The 16,654-nt window shown below is 40.8% G+C and overlaps 1 protein-coding gene across 4 annotated transcripts in view; it reads left to right on the plus strand.

Annotated features, from left to right (window-relative positions):
• Window positions 1-16,654, plus strand: part of ccser2a (coiled-coil serine-rich protein 2a) — a 632,026-nt gene that overhangs the window by 451,790 nt on the left and 163,582 nt on the right. For all 4 annotated transcript variants that reach the window (XM_048616386.1, XM_048616383.1, XM_048616385.1 and 1 more), the window contains exon 8: window positions 8,010-8,096. In XM_048616386.1, coding sequence (XP_048472343.1) covers window positions 8,010-8,096 — 87 coding nt within the window. The remainder of the gene's footprint in view (window positions 1-8,009; window positions 8,097-16,654) is intronic.

Genomic DNA, 16,654 nt, shown 5'->3' on the forward strand with positions numbered 1-16,654 from the left:
CAAAGTCCCACCATCACATTGAGAATAACCTTCCTCATGTTGTGTGGCACAATCACCGTGCTAAATGGGACAGATTTTGAGTAGATCTCAAACTCAAGACTGGGCATTCATGAGGCACTGTGGACCATCAATAGCAGCAGAATTGTACTCCAGCACAATCTGTAACCTCATGGCCCAGTGTATCTTCCACTCTACCATTACCATCAAACCAGGGAATCTGACCCTGTTTAATAGAGAGTGAAGGAGGGCATGCCAGGAGCAGCTCAGCAGATCTGGCAGCATCTGTGAAGAGAAATCAGAGTTTACATTTTGAGTCCAAAGAGTCACAAGACCTGAAACATTAACTCTGATTTCTCTCCACAGATGCTGCCAAACCTGCTGAGCTTTTCCAGCAACTTCTGTTTTTGTTTCTGATTTATAGCAACCGCAGTTCTTCCGGTTTTTATACCTAAAAATGAAATGTCAACCTGCTGAAGCTACCAAACAGGACGACTTGGGTGCCAAACAGCATAAGCAGCAAGTGATAGACAGAGCTAAGCAATCCCACAACCAACGTTCTGGGATCTAAGCTTGGCAATCCTGCTACATCCAGTCGACAGTGGTGGTGCACAAATAAACAACTCACTGGAGGAGGACTCTCCATAAATAATCCCATCCTCAATGATGTAGATAAGGCTGAAGGATTCACAGAAATCTTCAACCAGAAGTGCCAAGTAAATAATTCATCTCGGCCTTGTCTGGAGGTCCCCAATACAACAGATACCAGTCTTTAGCCAATTTGATTCACTCCACGTGATAGCAAGAAATGGTCGGAGGGACTAGATAATGCAAAGATAATGCAATAAAGGGCCCTGACAATATTCCAGCAATACTTACGAAGAGTAGTGCTCCAGAACATACTGCTCTCCAAGCCCAGCTGTTCCAATACAGTTACAACACTGCCATCTACTCGACAATGTGGAAAATTGCTGAAATGTGTCCTGTACACTAAAAGCAGGACAAATCTAATCTGGCCATTTACCGCCCCATCAGTTTACTCTCAATCCTCAGAAAAGTGATGGAAGGTGTCATCATAGTACCATCCAGCAGCACCTGCTCCGCAATAACCTGCTCAGTGACGCCCAGTTTAGGTTCCGCCAGGGTCACTCAGCTCTTGACCTCATTACAGCCTTGGTTCAAACATGGACAAAAGAGCTAAATAAAAACTGAAAGGACTGCAGATGCTGTAAATCAGGAACACAAACAGAAGTTGCTGGAAAAGCTCAGCAGATCTGGCAGCATCTGTGAAGAAAAAGGCAGATTTAGCATTTCGGGTCCGGTGACCCTTCCTCACAACTTGCTCTGTTGAGCTTTTCCAGCAACTTCTGGTTATGGGCAAAAGAGCTTCTTGACATCAAAGCTGCTGCACACAAATACCAGGCAGTGACAAATAAGAGACAATCTCGCCACTGCCCCTTGACATTCAGTGGTGTTACCATCACTGAATATTCTGCCGTCAACATCCTTGGTCTTACCATTGACCAGAAACTCAATTGGTGTTGCCACATTAACACAGTGGCTACAAGAGCAGGTCAGAGGGTGGGAATATTACAGCAAGTAACTTACCTCCTGACTCCCCAGAGCATGTCCATCATCTACAAGGCACAAGTCAGGAGTGTGATGGAATACTCCCCACTTGCCTGGATGGGTACAACTCTAACAATGCTTAAGAAGCTTGATACCATCCAGGAAAAAGCAGCCCATTTGATTGGCACTGCATCCAGAAGCATCCAGTCCCTCCACCAATGACACTCAGTAGCAGTACTAGTCTACTATCTACGAGATGTACTCAAGAAATTCACCAGAGATCCTCCACAGCACCTTCCAAACCCATGACCACTTCCATCTAGAAGGACAAGGGCAGCAGATACATGGGAACACCACCACCTGCAAGTTCCCCTCCAAGTCACTCACCATCCTGACTTGGAAATATATCTCCGTTCCTTCACTGTCAGTCAGTCAAAATCTTGGAATTCCCTCCCTTATGACATTGTGGGTCAACCTACAGCAGGTGGACTGCAGCAGTTCAAGAAAACATTCACAACCATCTTCTCAACATCAGCTAGGAACAGGTGATAAATGCTGGCCCAGCCAGTGACATCTATGTCCCACAAACGAATTTGAAAGAAAACACATGCCTTCACAATGTATAATGTTCACAATCATTTTTGTTGGAAAAGTAGCATTTTACTTGTGCTGAGCAATGCATATTGGTGCTAAAATAATTGAATATATTTCTGATAATTTAGTAAAAGAAGCTATTAAACATTGCTGATTAGCCTACTTTAAATATTGTATATGGGAAAATAAAAGAATTTAATGCATTATATTATAAATAATTTTGATTGCCAATTTCTGACATAAAGCATTCTTTGTCTTAATTTATACAGTAGCATTTCTGATTCGATTGTAAATTGTCCTTTTTAAGGAAGTATAAACTGGAAAGTGTTCTGGAAATGTATGGAGTTGTCTGATTTCAGGGTGAAAGTTAAAATTTAAATGAAATATATAAATGATTATGTCACTATATTAAGTTTTCTCTTAAATTGCATTTTAATATACAATAAAATAGTTGCCAGAGAGAGCAACACCAGTATAATTTATCACTTAAATGATTACTGAGTAGATTTGTTAAATGTGTTTACATTTTAGTTTGTGAACGTGCTGAGAGGATAGCTGGAGAATGGGTAAAGGGAGGATAATACTCCCATCTCAACTCTGGTATCTGGATTTTATTCCAGCCCAAACTATCTTTTCAGGACATCATTTTCTGTCTGACAACAATACTGTCTGGACTGTTTCTGTTGGGTGATATTATTTTAATCTGTTTAAGCTCCAGTATACTGATTTGTTACCCATTCATGGTGGATCAAACGAGGACTGCGTTGTGGCACTTTGTGGATGAGAATTCCAAATCCTTCTTGCCAAAATGCACAGCTTCATGTTTTCTGACATTATGCTCCATTTGCCACATCTTTGCACACTCATTTAACCTGCCTACATCTTTCTGTAGCCTCCTCATGCCCTCTTTACAACTTGCTTCCTACCTATCTGTGCTGTCAGCTCGTTTGGCAGCCAATACTTCTGTCCCTTCATCCAAGTCATTTAAATAAATTGTGAACAATTGAGGTTCCAGATCTCTGTGGCACACCACTTGTTCTATCTTGCCAGCCTGAAAAAGATCCATTTACACTTACTCTCTGCTTCCTGTTAGCTAGACAATCTCCCATCCATGCCAATATAGTACCCCAAAACCACAAGATTTCATTTTCTACAATAACCTTTGATGTGGCAGTTTATTTAATACCTCTAGAAATCAAAGTACAGTCCATCTACTGGATTCCCTCTGGCTGCAACACATGCTACTTCCTCAAAGAACTCTACTAGATTGGTTACACATAATGCTATCTTCACAAAATCACATTGATTTTGTCGGATTATATTTTACTGATCAAAATGCTCTGCTGTAAGTTTTTTTAATAATAGCTTCTTGCATTTTCCTTATGTCACATGTTCAACTAACTGGCCTGTATTTTCCTGCTGTCTGTCTCCTCCCCTTTCTGAATAAAGGAGTTGCATATCTTCCACTCTAACGAGAGCTTGTCCAAATCTAGGGAGATTTGGAAAATTAAAACCAATGCATTGACTGATGACGGTATTTATTGCCCATCCCTAAATGCCCAAAGGGCAGTTAAGAGTCGATTACATTGATGTGGGTCTGGAATCACATGTAGACCAGACCAGGTAAGGACTGCAGTTTCCTTCTCTAAAGAAGATAAGTGAACCAAATGGTTTTCTCCAATAATTGACAATAGCTTCATGGTCATCATTAATTCCAGAGTTTTTTTGAATTCACATTCCACCATTTGTCATGGCAGGATTATAGCCCATGTCCCCGGAGCACTGCTTGAGTCTCTAGATTAGTAGTCTAATGACAATACCACAAGGCCATCACAAATTAAAGCACATGAGATTAGGGGTAGTGTACAGAGATGAATACAAAACTGGTTATTAGATAGGAAACAAAGGCTAGGAATAAATGATAACAAGGTGTAGAGCTGGATGAACACAGCAGGCCAAGCAGCATCAGAGGAGCAGGAAAGCTGACATTTTAGCTCGAGACCGTTCTTCAGAAATAGGAATAAATGGGTCTTTTTCTGAATGTCTGGCAGTGACTAGTGGGGTACCGCAGGGGTTAGTGCTAGACCCCCAGCCATTCACATCACATGTCAATGATTTGAGAGAGAAAACTAAACTTAATATCTCCAAATCTGGCATCCTTACCTGGCCTGGCCTACATGTGATTCTAGACCCTCAGCACTACGTCTGACTCTTAACTGAGTCTCAGTTCTTAACTTATAAAGTAGCCTGCAAAGCCAATCAGTTCAAGGACAATTTGGGATGAGTAACAAATACCAGTTTTGTTATGGTGCCCACATCCCATACAAAAGCAAAAACCCAGGCATTCTTTTCCAGTGATTGAAAAGCATTCGAAATCTGAAACTTGTCAAATATTTTCAAGATTTATTTTTAACATGTTTCTTCCTAACCTTTTTCTTGACTCCCGAGAATTTGCTTAACATGGCTACCTTATGCACTGCCTGGGGCAGCTTGCTGTTTTATCATCACAATACAGTCCCATTGCTTCTTTTAAAAAAAAAATTGACTGAATGATACATAGCACAGAACAGTATTTTATTAAAAGAATACAAGTGACACTGGGCCTCCAGGAAGAAATTAAACATGAATGGGAAACTATTTCTTCAGGATGACTGGCAGAGTTTTATTTCTGCTACCCAGTGGAAAGGAGCTCCAAACTGTTCTGTTTTTCATCTAAAATTATTTGTTCATGAGTAGCTTTCCTTAATTTAATGTTGCAGTCCTGCACTGAAACGTTTATCTATACTGTCAATCACAAAGATCCCTTGCTGTGTTTATTAGTCATCAAGAGGTGTTGAGGAGATCAGTTTAAGACTGTTTAGCTTAGTAACATTAGTTATCATTTATAGACTTCGCCTCTGGTCAGATTAGATTCTCAGTTTTGAGCATATTGGCATAATAACTTTTTCCAGTGGTTAAGAATAACTGACTAGACAGTTACATTCTGTAAATTACAATTAATTAGTCAGTTATGGTTTTGTATGTAGGTTGACTGCAGATCTGGCCATTAAACAGATTTGACCACCATCCTGAGGCATCCTGAAAATTTATGGACCTATCTATCAACTAAACAGATGCTATTGGATCCAGCAAGAATTTGTCAGCAGGTTTAATGGAGTGGGGCAGAAGGTAGAGGAGCCATTCTTTCTCTGTGGCTGGAGCTTCTAAGACTGTGTGCCCATAGCTTGAGCACAGTAATATATATAATGTGAAGAAATAGAGACTGCTCTCTGTTGGTCATGAACCTATTTTTATGTGGAAGCTTGTTTGCAAACTACACTTATTACAAACAACTCAACTTATATTTATGTAATATCTTTAATGTCAAGTTCCAAGGCGCCACAGAAATATTATAAACCAAGTGTGACACTGAATCATTTAACATGGTATTAGATCAGATCAAAGAAACTTGTTTCAAGAAATGAAGGAGGCTTAGTGGTGTAGGAAGGGAATTGCAGAGCTTGTACTGAGATAACTAAAGGTACAACCACCAGTGGTAAAGCAACTGAACTGAGGGTCACAAAAGGCCGCTATTAGAGAAGCACTGATATTTTTTATTCATTCATGGGATGAGGGCGTCACTAGCTTGGCTACATTTATTGCCTATCCCTAATTGCCCAGAGGGCAGTTAAGAGTCAACCACATTGCTGTGGGTCTGAAGTCCCATGTAGACCAGACCAGGTAGGGATGGCAGTTTCCTTCCCTAAAGGACATTAGTGAACCAGATGGGATTTTTCCCGACAATTAACAATGGTTTCACGGTCATCATTAGATTCTTAATTACAGGTATTTATGGAATTCAACTTCCACCATCTGCAGTGGTGGGATTCGAACCCGGATCCCCAGAATATTATCTGGGTCTCTGAAATAATAGTCCAGCGATAATACCACTAGGCCATCACCTCCCCCTGTCAGGGAGTCATTGGGTTGGAGGAGATTATGCGAATCAAAAGGGCCAAGCCATGGTAGGATTTGAATACAAGGATGAGGATTTTAAAATGAAAGTGTTGTTCAAACTGAAGCCAATGTAAATCTATGAGCCCAGGGGGGTCAAAGAGGAATGGGACTTGCCATTGAGACTTAGGTAGCTTTTTGAATGACCTCACATTTACGAAGGATGTGGGAGACCAGGACTGTGCTGAAAAAATGCTGGAATCTGTTGACACAACTCATTCAGATTTGGAATATTGATATTGTGTGCAACGCCAATAAATGGCAGCCATGTTTCACATGTAACGTTTCACTGAATTTCTCCAACATTCACCTTACACTGCAGTAATGTAAATGCCTGGGAATGGGGTGATTTGCTAACAAATTTGTATAACTATAGCAAAGAAATCACATCCAGAAGTACCAGCCTGTTCACTGGAGAAGCAGATAATATGGATAAAGAATCAACCTTTTCCACAGATAAAATAGACTGTGTTAAAAATACAGCACAAAAGATGACGTAAGTCTTGAAAATGTAAATGTCCTGGACAGAGAGTAGACCCTGGCAAAGGAAGATAATGACTAAAATAAGTAAATGTGGGAGTGCAGGAAGTAAATAAATGAAATTTAAATCATGTTTATTGCAATTGATGACTAACATTAATTTATGAGGTTGACAAGATATTTTATTTTAGTAGTATTTAATTTCAGTCCGGTATCTCTCTAATGCTGGTGACTATGTTTGGGTTAATTTGGTTACTTTATTTTCCCATTGATTTCTATTTAATTGAGATTTCTTTGTTCATTATTCTGTCCCTCTCAGTGCCTTCCTCTATTGACTATTTTTCATATTGCATACCTATTCTGTTCCTTAGAGTTTATATTACAATAGATTTAAATTCAGCTTTTTGGTGATATATTTATTGCAAGTTGATGGTTCATTGTTATGACAGATATTTAAAAAATTTAAAAAAATCTTTGGGCTCCCTGTTAGAGTATTTACAGCACAGAAGCAGACCATTTGCCTTGATTGGTCCATATTGGTGTTTATGCTCTCAACAAACCTTCTCAAACCTGACCACATCTGACTTTATCATCATCACCTCCTGTTCTTTTTGACTTCCCAACTTCCCCTGAAATGCATTAGTGCATTAATTACTCTACCTGATAGGGAGCTACACATTCTAACCACTCCCTGAATAATCGTTTTTGGATTTATTAGTGACTATTTTATGTTAGTGACTCTTTGTTCTGGATTCCTCAAAAATGGAAACATAAACTCTATTTATACCCCTTTAAATGTCTACATAATTTTAAAACCCTTTATTGGGCCATCCTTCAATATTTTTAAACCAGAAGGAAGGCCAGGCCTGATGGATATATTTCTGTTACAGGACTCTGTTCAATGGGTTCATTTCTGATTCAGAGCTCTGTCTGATCAGTATAGATCTCTGAACGAAAACAAAGTTGCTGGAAAAGCTCAGCAGATCTGGTAGCATCTGTGAAGAAAATATCAGAGTTAATGTTTCGGGTCTGGTGACCCTTCCTCAGAATTGGGGTATATACCAGACTATACCAGCAGTATAGGTCTCTACTCTGCCTAGAAGAGAGAAGACAATACCATCCAAGCACCAGCTTGGCTGGGATGTTAGATTAAGGGAGACAAGTTTGGCGAAAGCATTGGATATCGGTAGCTGACTTTCTGCATCATGACTGAGCCCAGCACCCTAAAAATCAACTGGAAATCAAAGCATTCCAACTATCCTTTCTTATTTTGATATATTTGATGCAATCCTGAATTCTTGTCACGACCTTAAATAAATCTGTGCTTTTGTTTAATCTCTGTACCCTAATGGCCTGCTGTTTGTCTTCATGACCAGACTGATGAGCTACTCGGTGAGATCCAAGGGTTACAGGAAGAAATGAAGAGAAAGGATCAGATCATAGAACAACTGCAACAACAGCTGGTGAGTCTGACCCCAATTGAAAACAATGCCAATTCTCACCCATTTGACACCACCTCCAACAGCATCAGCTAATTTTTGGTAAAGGAAGGCATGTTGTGTCCCTTTATCTATGTTATTAAAGAAGGGAGACCATATTCACTCAACTCCTGTTGCTATGACATCATGCAATACTCATTATGGGACTTGGTGGGTCTAGTGACAGCTCTTTTAAGTGACTCAAATGACTGATCAATTGAGATTGGCTTTGACACAATTGGAATTTGCTATCTCCTTTTAACTCTTGTGGAATTTTATATATTTCCATAATGTTACCTGTCATTCTTCTAAATTCTAATGAGTACAAACCCAACCTGCTCAACCTGTCTTCATAATAAGTCCTTCTGAACCCAGGATTAACTTAGTAAACCAAACCCACTTCCACCTAGAAGGACAAGGGCAACAAATACATGAGAACACCACCACCTTTAAGTTGCCCTCCAAGCCACTCACCATCGTGACTTGGAAATATATCACTGTTCCTTCAGTGTTGCTGGATCAAAATCCTGGAACTCCCTCCCTGCGGGCATTGTGGGTCAACTTTTAACACGTTTTTTTTTTCATTTGTGGTATGTGTGTGTAGCTAACTGGCCAGCATTTATTGCCCAACCCTAGTTGCCCTTGAGAAGGTGGTGACGAGCTGCCTTCTTGAACCACTGCAGTCCACCTGCTGTGGGTTGACCCATAATGCCAACAGGGAGGGAATTCCAGGATTTTGACCTCGCAACAGTGAAGGAACGGCAATAAATTTCCAAGTCAGGATGGTGAGTGGCTTGGAGGGGAACTTGCAGAGGGTGCTGTTCCCATGTATCTGCTGCCCTTGTCCTTCTAGATGGAAGTGGTCATGGGTTGGAAGGTGCTGTAGTGCAGCAGTTCAAGAAGGAGCTCACCACCACCTTCTCAAGGGGCAGCAAGGGACGGGCAGTAAATGCCAGCAATGCCCACATCCTGTGTTACTTGCCACACCATGAGCTTTCATTTTCCACACTGACTGTTGATGTGGCACCTTATCAAATGTCTTCTGGAAATCCAAGTATCTTTGATCAACAAGTGTATGTTAGTCCTTGAAGGAACTCCAATAATTTGGTTAAACACAATTTCCCTTTGACAACATCATATCAGCTCTTCCTGATTGCCTTTAGATTTTCTGACTGCATGGCTTTAATCTCTTTAATAAGTCATTCTAACACCTTCCTTATGATGGATATCAACCTAACTGTTTTCTACCTCCCTCCCTTCTTTCCAGTCTAATGGAACCTTTCCTGAATCTAGGAAATCTTGGAAAATTAACATCAACACATCCGTTACCTCATTAGTCACCTCTTTTTTTTAAACTTAGGATGACGTCTATCTGGAGCCAGAGATTTATCAGCCGCAGCTCCATCAGTTTGTTAGTACTACTTCTGATGTGATGGTAATATTGTTAAATAGCTCTTTCCATGCACCTCTTTAAACAGTCCAATGGACTCTTTTCAACTTTCTTTGTTTTTCTGTCATGACTTGGGGGTTAGTTGAATGGAAATACCCCTTCTGCACTCCTCTTAGAATTAGGTTTGTTGTCTCATGTACTCACATGAGTGAAGTGAAAAATTTACAAAGTTACCAGTTATGGTGCCAACTTAGGTACAAAGGTACCTAGGTACAGGATTTTAGGATTAAATTAGAAAAATAGCACAATAAAAAGTTCAGCATTACAGTCCTTCAAGCAGATTGTGCTGGGACCTCAACTCCAGACCGCTCTGAATCTCGCCTCCAATCCACGCTAGGGCCTCACCTCCACCACCCACCGCATTCCCACAGTGGGCCGGCTACAGCCTGGCTCCAGGCACCAAGCTCTGCCACAGTCAACAGTCCATTGATTTCCTGAGTCCAGGCTCTGGGCCTACTGAAGCCAGGAGTCCTCGATTCTGCCACCGCTGCTGACGACCTCCAACACCACTCCAGCTTCCCCATGACATCACTGAAGTGTCACAGATCCCTGACAAACACTGGAAATATGGATCATGTGTTTGGGTAACCCAGTGTTGATGGAAACATGTTAACCTAATCAGAAGATAGCAGAGATAGTAGGAACTGCAGATGCTGGAGAATCTGAGATAACAAGGTGTGGAGCTGGATGGACACAGCAGGCCAAGCAGCATCAGAGAAGCAGGAAAGCTGACGTTTTTGGCCTAGACCCTTAAGAAGATACACCTTGTTATCTCAGAAGATAGTACGTGTTGTAACTGCCTACTGACCTTTGCTTGAGAAATCTCTCCATTGTTCGAATAGCGATGTAAAGATTTAATAAATTATTTGTCAGTGCTAGAATTCCAAGCTCGGCTTTCACTGTTGAGTCCTGTGAGGTCAACCTTGATGAAATTTAAATTGAACATATCCTCAAGGAATGAACAAAAATTTAAGAAATATGATATGAAAGGATCCAATTATTAAGCATGAAAGGGATCTTTTAAACAAACTGGTGTGAAATATCATTTATCTCAGGATTTGGCTTGAACTCAGATGTAGGAAGTGCCTAAAAAAATTAGAAGCCTGCAAATTTCAAATTAATCTCTGGTCACTGGATTGAACTAGTTTTTTACAATTTTCCTTTTAAAATGTTGACAGAAGTAATTGAAAAGTTGACAACAGTCATGTCTGTGACAAAGGCAGCAGCTCCAAGTGAGTCAGGACTAAGAAAAGGATATTTCTAAAATACACCAGTCACTAAAAATTGTGTCACACATTAGCAATACCTTTTAAAAAAAAAACAAACCAAACATTAGACTTTGTTTTTAGAGAGATAGCATTAAAAAGTAGGGAAGTTATTCCAAGCCTATATTAAGCCATGGCTCGACCACACTTCAATGCTTCAGGAATACTGGTTTGCAATGACCTGGGAGGAGATGTCTAAGGACACATTCATACTCCAACACCAAGTTCTGCCTAAGCAACATTCGAACTGAGTGTTGTAGACCACAGTCCACAGCAACTCCCATTCCCCAATCTTTCCCATGTCTTTAGAGATGTATCCTGTGATGTGACAGCATGGGGAGTATCATCCAGTTAATGACAAATAATACAAGGATTCAAATTGCTGCTTGGGAGTTGAATACAAGACCATATGTTTAGGAGCAGAAATAGGCCATTCAGTCCATTGAGTCACTGAATCATGATTGATCTGATAACCTTCAACTACACTTTTCTTCCTTTTCCCTAAAATGTTTGTTTCTGTTACTGATTAAAAATCTGCATATCTCAGCCTAGAATGGCAACATTAGGACTGTTAAGATACTCAAGGCCATTGTAACTATGTCAGCTCCTAATTCTAAGAAAACAGCAATGTAGGATCAGAGCTGGATTTTCACCACCCCTTCCCCAAGACAGGCAAGTTGTTTTAGCAGGAGGAAATTACTGCGGATACTGGAATCTATACTGAAAGCAAAAAAACATGCTTCAAATCACAGTGAGTTAGGCAGCATCTGTGGAGAGAGAGCAAGCTAATGTTTTCGGTCTAAATGAGTCTTCGTCAGAGCTGTTCAGACTTGTTTTATCTCTGTCCCACCTCTAGGAAAAGCTAGATGATGATTGAGACAGCTGGATACTGACTCTCTTTATGACCATCAGAGAAATTGCCAACTTTTTAAAAGCTGAAATGTAGTACTGTGCATTAGAATATTAATTATTCTTTGCTACTTTAGCAGGAATGTAACCAGGTAGATTAAAGCAGAAGATGAATTGAGCTGAGGTAGAAGTCTAGGCTCTGGGTTAGAAGGTAGCTCAGTCAGAATGGAAGTGAAGCTTTTCTGTTGAAAGGTGGATGAAACCATTTTGCATCCGACATTGAACTGGGTGGTGCAGTGTCAAAGGACTTCTAATTGCACTGTCCTGGATTGACACCTGGCACAGAGATCGATTAATAGCTTCCTTTCCTCCATGGAAGTCAGAGATGAAAAGAATCAAATGTGTATAGATATCACAGGCCTGTTACTAATGGATGAGCTGCATAGAATAAGGTTACTCTTGTATTTAGGGATAATTGGCACTTCAATGAAACACCTAGATGCTATCAATCCATCCTTTTGTTCAGGTTTTTATTGATCAATTTGACATTAGGTCCAGTCCACTTAGAATACACAGTCAGAGTCCTATCATCATTACTTTAAAGGACATTTTGTCTTTTTAATGTTCAAAACGATTCAAACTCAGGCCTCATCTTGAGTCAATAGTTATGTAGTGTGACTTTATCGAAGATTATACTTACCTCCTGCTGTTGGGAAAATGGACTGGGGAATGACTGAGAGATGCATTGATCTGGTAAGAAGTATTTTAAGCTCTTTTCTTCACTGAATACCACTCTGCAGCACAGAATGTATTTAACTTGGGGCTATATTTTTGATTTTTCAATGACAAATTGTATCTTTCTGCATCTTTTCTAAACTTAACGTTTAAAAGGCTTATTGTGCTTCTGATTTAGCCAGCAGCTGACTTGCAAGTAGATGTTTGCTGCTTTCCATCCCTCAGCTGCCTATCAAGAAAAATCCACAATAGTTTGCATTTTGCATGTAAAAGCATAATTTTTTTTCCTCCCTATACAAATATACATGAAGCAAGATTTGTCTGCTAGCAGGAAGCATTTGTATGCCAGGCAGGAAGCCCATCCAGAAATCTGTAGAAACATTTTAAAAGTAATTTGAGGGGGCACATGTTGACAACTTGTTTGTATTAGTTATATTTTGCTGCACATTTTCATGGCTAGCTGAGGTACATTTCAGCACCTATTGCAAGGATCAGATTGAGATTAACCTTCCTCCACCTGCAGGCTCTACAAAGTCAAATTGGAATAAATAATGCAGGATCCCCTGCTGCCAAGAACAAGGGCTGTCTGATTCAGCCAGTATTTATTTCCATACAGTGTGAAATATTTCATTGTTGTGCATTCAATTAAAAGATAGTACCAGAAAAATAATGGCCACAAAAAGATTAATTTGACCGGTTCCCTGTCCTATGAACTATTTTGTTAAGAGTGGATGAGTAACCATTAAAACTGATTCTTGATATTGAGAGTAAGCAGCGAGGCAGTGCATTGAAACTCATAAATAATTACCTATCGGGTATAATAGACCTTTCTGATCAATTGATCTTACCTCCACGTTGTATTCCTCACTCCCTTTGCTCTCTGGAAATTCATCTGATTGTCCTGTACCCATTTATGCCATCTGCTTGCCACTTCCCTGCTCGCTCACTTCCAAATTCCTAATACTTATAATTTTCTATGATTTCCCTTCTGTTACTGTACACTGAAGCATTACTTAATTTGGTGCAGTTATAAAGTCTTAACAAAGACTAACTTCATGGGAATTGTTACTGAATATATAACCACTGCAAATCATGTCTTGTGCGGTAATTATCACAGTTTAGTAACTATTGTCCTTTAATTTCTTTGTAACTTAAAAGTAAAGCATTTATTGAACATGTAAGCTGCTTCTTGGTATTTTTACTGAGGGCAGGTCTGATCTACAGTTTTAAGGATAGAGTACTTAGGCAGGCCCAGAATCCACTCCACTTGGAACGGCGATCAAACCCCTCATGTTCACATCAGTTTAAGCGTGCTGGCCAGCAACCTGTCCAACTGGGCCAAGCAGCTCTGCAAGGATCTTGAATTTTTTATGGAGCCCTACATTCTTACATGCATATTGTGGCCTGGAACAACAGATAATGATTGTATACACTCTCAATATTTTCCATCACATGGCTGACCTGGAAATTCGCCAACTTTTATTGCTTGCCACTTGCATGTGAAGGAAGGATTTGCAAATTGATGCACATCCTGCTCAGTAACAGTGTGAAGGCATCTTCCTTAGCTGTCACATCTTGGAACGGAACCTGAACCCAGAGCTTGTGGTGCAAAAACAGGGAAGTTCCATACTGTGTTACATAAGCGCCTGATATATAAGCAGCACGTTTGTATCTAAAACATGATCACTTGATGCCCTGGTTCGTTGATGAACAATCGGTGTCTGTCATGGCTGGCCCATAAAAACTGTCAGAATAACAATAACCATATTTTGAAAGTACATCTAATACGCTGTTAGAATATCAAAACAGTGGAAGTAATCCAGAGATTACTTCCAGTGCCATGTGCTAGTGAGAGTAAGAACAGGAGGATATGGCAGATGAATGCATGGCTAAAGAATTAGTGCACAGGGCAGGGATACAGATTCCTGCATCATTGGGATGTTTTCTGGGGCAGAGGTGACCTGTTCAAGAGGATCGGGTTGTACCTGAACTGGAGAGGGACCAATATCCCGGTGGGCAGATTTGACAGTGCTACAAGGTGGGGTTTAAGCTAGATTGGCAGTGGGGTGGGATCCTCAACAACAGGGAGGTAAGTGAGTGGCTGGAAAGAGATACAGTAATCAGAAATACCAAGCTGAAGAGACAGTTCAGGCTGGGAACAGGACAGGAAATGAGGAATACCTTTTGGATTATATTGCGTCTATTGCAATGCAAGAGGGCTGACAGGTAAGGTCAATGAACTCAGGGCGTGGATAGCTATGTGAGGCTGGGATATTATAGCCATTACAGAAACATGGCTAAGGGAGGGACAGGACTGGCAGGGTACAGGTGCTTTAGGCAGGATGGAGGTGGAGGAAAGAGGGGTGGGGGAGTTGCATTTTTGATTAAGGGGAGAATCGCAGCAGTAGTCAGGGATGAAATAACTGAGGGATCATCCAGTGAGGCTTTGTGGGTGGAGCTAAGAAATAAGACTGGGATGGTGATGTTACAAGGTTTGTACTATAGGCCCCAAATAGTCAACGGGAATTAGAGGAACAAATATGCAGGGAGACTGGGGAGACTTGCAGGAGCAATAGGGTTGTCATAACGAGGGATTTTAATTTTCCTAACATAGATTGGGACTGCCATAGTGTTAAGGGCTTAGATGGGGTGGAATTTGTTAAATGTGTTCAAGAAAGTTTCCTCAAGCAGTATATAGAGGGTCCTACTCGGGAAGGGGCAAAACTTAACCTACTCTTGGGAAATAGAGCAGGACAGGTGACTGAGGTGACAGTCGGGGAGCATTTTGGGACCAGTGACCATAGTTTTATTAATTTTAAAATAGTAATGGAGAAGGATAAAAGTGGTCCACAGGTTCAAGTTCTAAACTGGGGCAAGGTGAATTTTGATGGAATTAGATAGGAGCTTGCAGGGGTTTATTGGACTAGTTTGTTTGAAATCAGAAGGACCTCTGGCGAGTGGGAGGCCTTTAAAAGTGTGGTAGCTAGAGTTCAAGGTCTATACGTTCCTGTGAGGGTGAAGGGCAAGGTTGGCAGGAGTAAGATACTCTGGATGTCAAGAGATGTTGAGGTTTTGACCAGAAGAGAAGTGGAGGCATACTCGGGTGTAGGCATTTGGGATCAAGGGAATCCCTCGAAGTATATAGGGGGATACAGGAATTTACTGGACAAGGAAATCAGAAAAGAGAAATGGGTACACAGGATAGCTTTGGCAAAGAAGATTAGAGTGAATCCAAAGAGATTCTTTAAGTATATTAAAGGAAAAAGAATAACGAGAGAGAATAGGACCCCTCAAGGACCAAAGTGGACATGTATGTGTGGAGCCGCAGGAGATGGGTGAAGTCCTCAATGAATAATTCTCCTCTGTGTTTACTGTAGAGAAATACATGAGACTTGAGAACTTGGGCAAGTTAGTTGCAATTTCTTGAGGACAGTCCATATCACAATAGAGGAGGCGTTGGAAGTTTTAGAATGCATGAAAGTGGATAAATCTCCTCATCCTGACCAGATATATCCAAGAACACTGCAAGTGGCTAGAGAAGAAATTGCGGGAGCCGTGGCTGATATATTTGTATCATGGTTAGCCATGGGTGAGGTCCTGGAAGACTGGAGGGTAGCGAATGTTGTGCCCTTATTCAAGAAGGGCTGCAAAGAAAAACCTGCGAATTGTAGACCAGTAAGTCTAACATCTATGGTAGGTAAGGTACTTGAGAAGATTCTGAGGGATAAGATATACATGCGTTTAGAAAGACAGGGTTTGATTAGGAGTAGTCAGCATGGCTTCATCTGTAGGAGATCATGCCTCTCAAATTTTGAAATTTTAGAGATCTTTGAAGTGACCAGGAAAGTTGATGAGGGCAGAGTGGTAGACATAGTCAATATGGATTTCAGTAAGGCCTTTGATAAGTTTCCACATAGTAGGCTGCTCTGGAAGGTTAGATCGCATGGAATCCAGGGCGAGCTGGAAATTTGGATGCACAGAGATAGTAGGAACTGCAGATGCTGGAGAATCTGAGATAACAAGGTGTAGAGCTGGATGAACACAGCAGGCCAAGCAGCATCATAGGAGCAGGAAGGCTGACGTTTCGGGCCTAGACCCTTCATCACTGCAGGAAGGGGATCCCAGGAATCAGCATGAAGAGCCTTGCTTTCCCTCGTGTACCTAACCAATGCCCCTTGATATTCCATGGTGACATTCAACCATCACTGAATTCCCCACTATCAACATCCTGGGGATTATCATTG

The sequence above is a fragment of the Rhincodon typus genome, chromosome 34 (genome assembly GCF_021869965.1).
Source record: "Rhincodon typus isolate 14 chromosome 34, sRhiTyp1.1, whole genome shotgun sequence".
NCBI lineage: Eukaryota > Metazoa > Chordata > Chondrichthyes > Orectolobiformes > Rhincodontidae > Rhincodon > Rhincodon typus.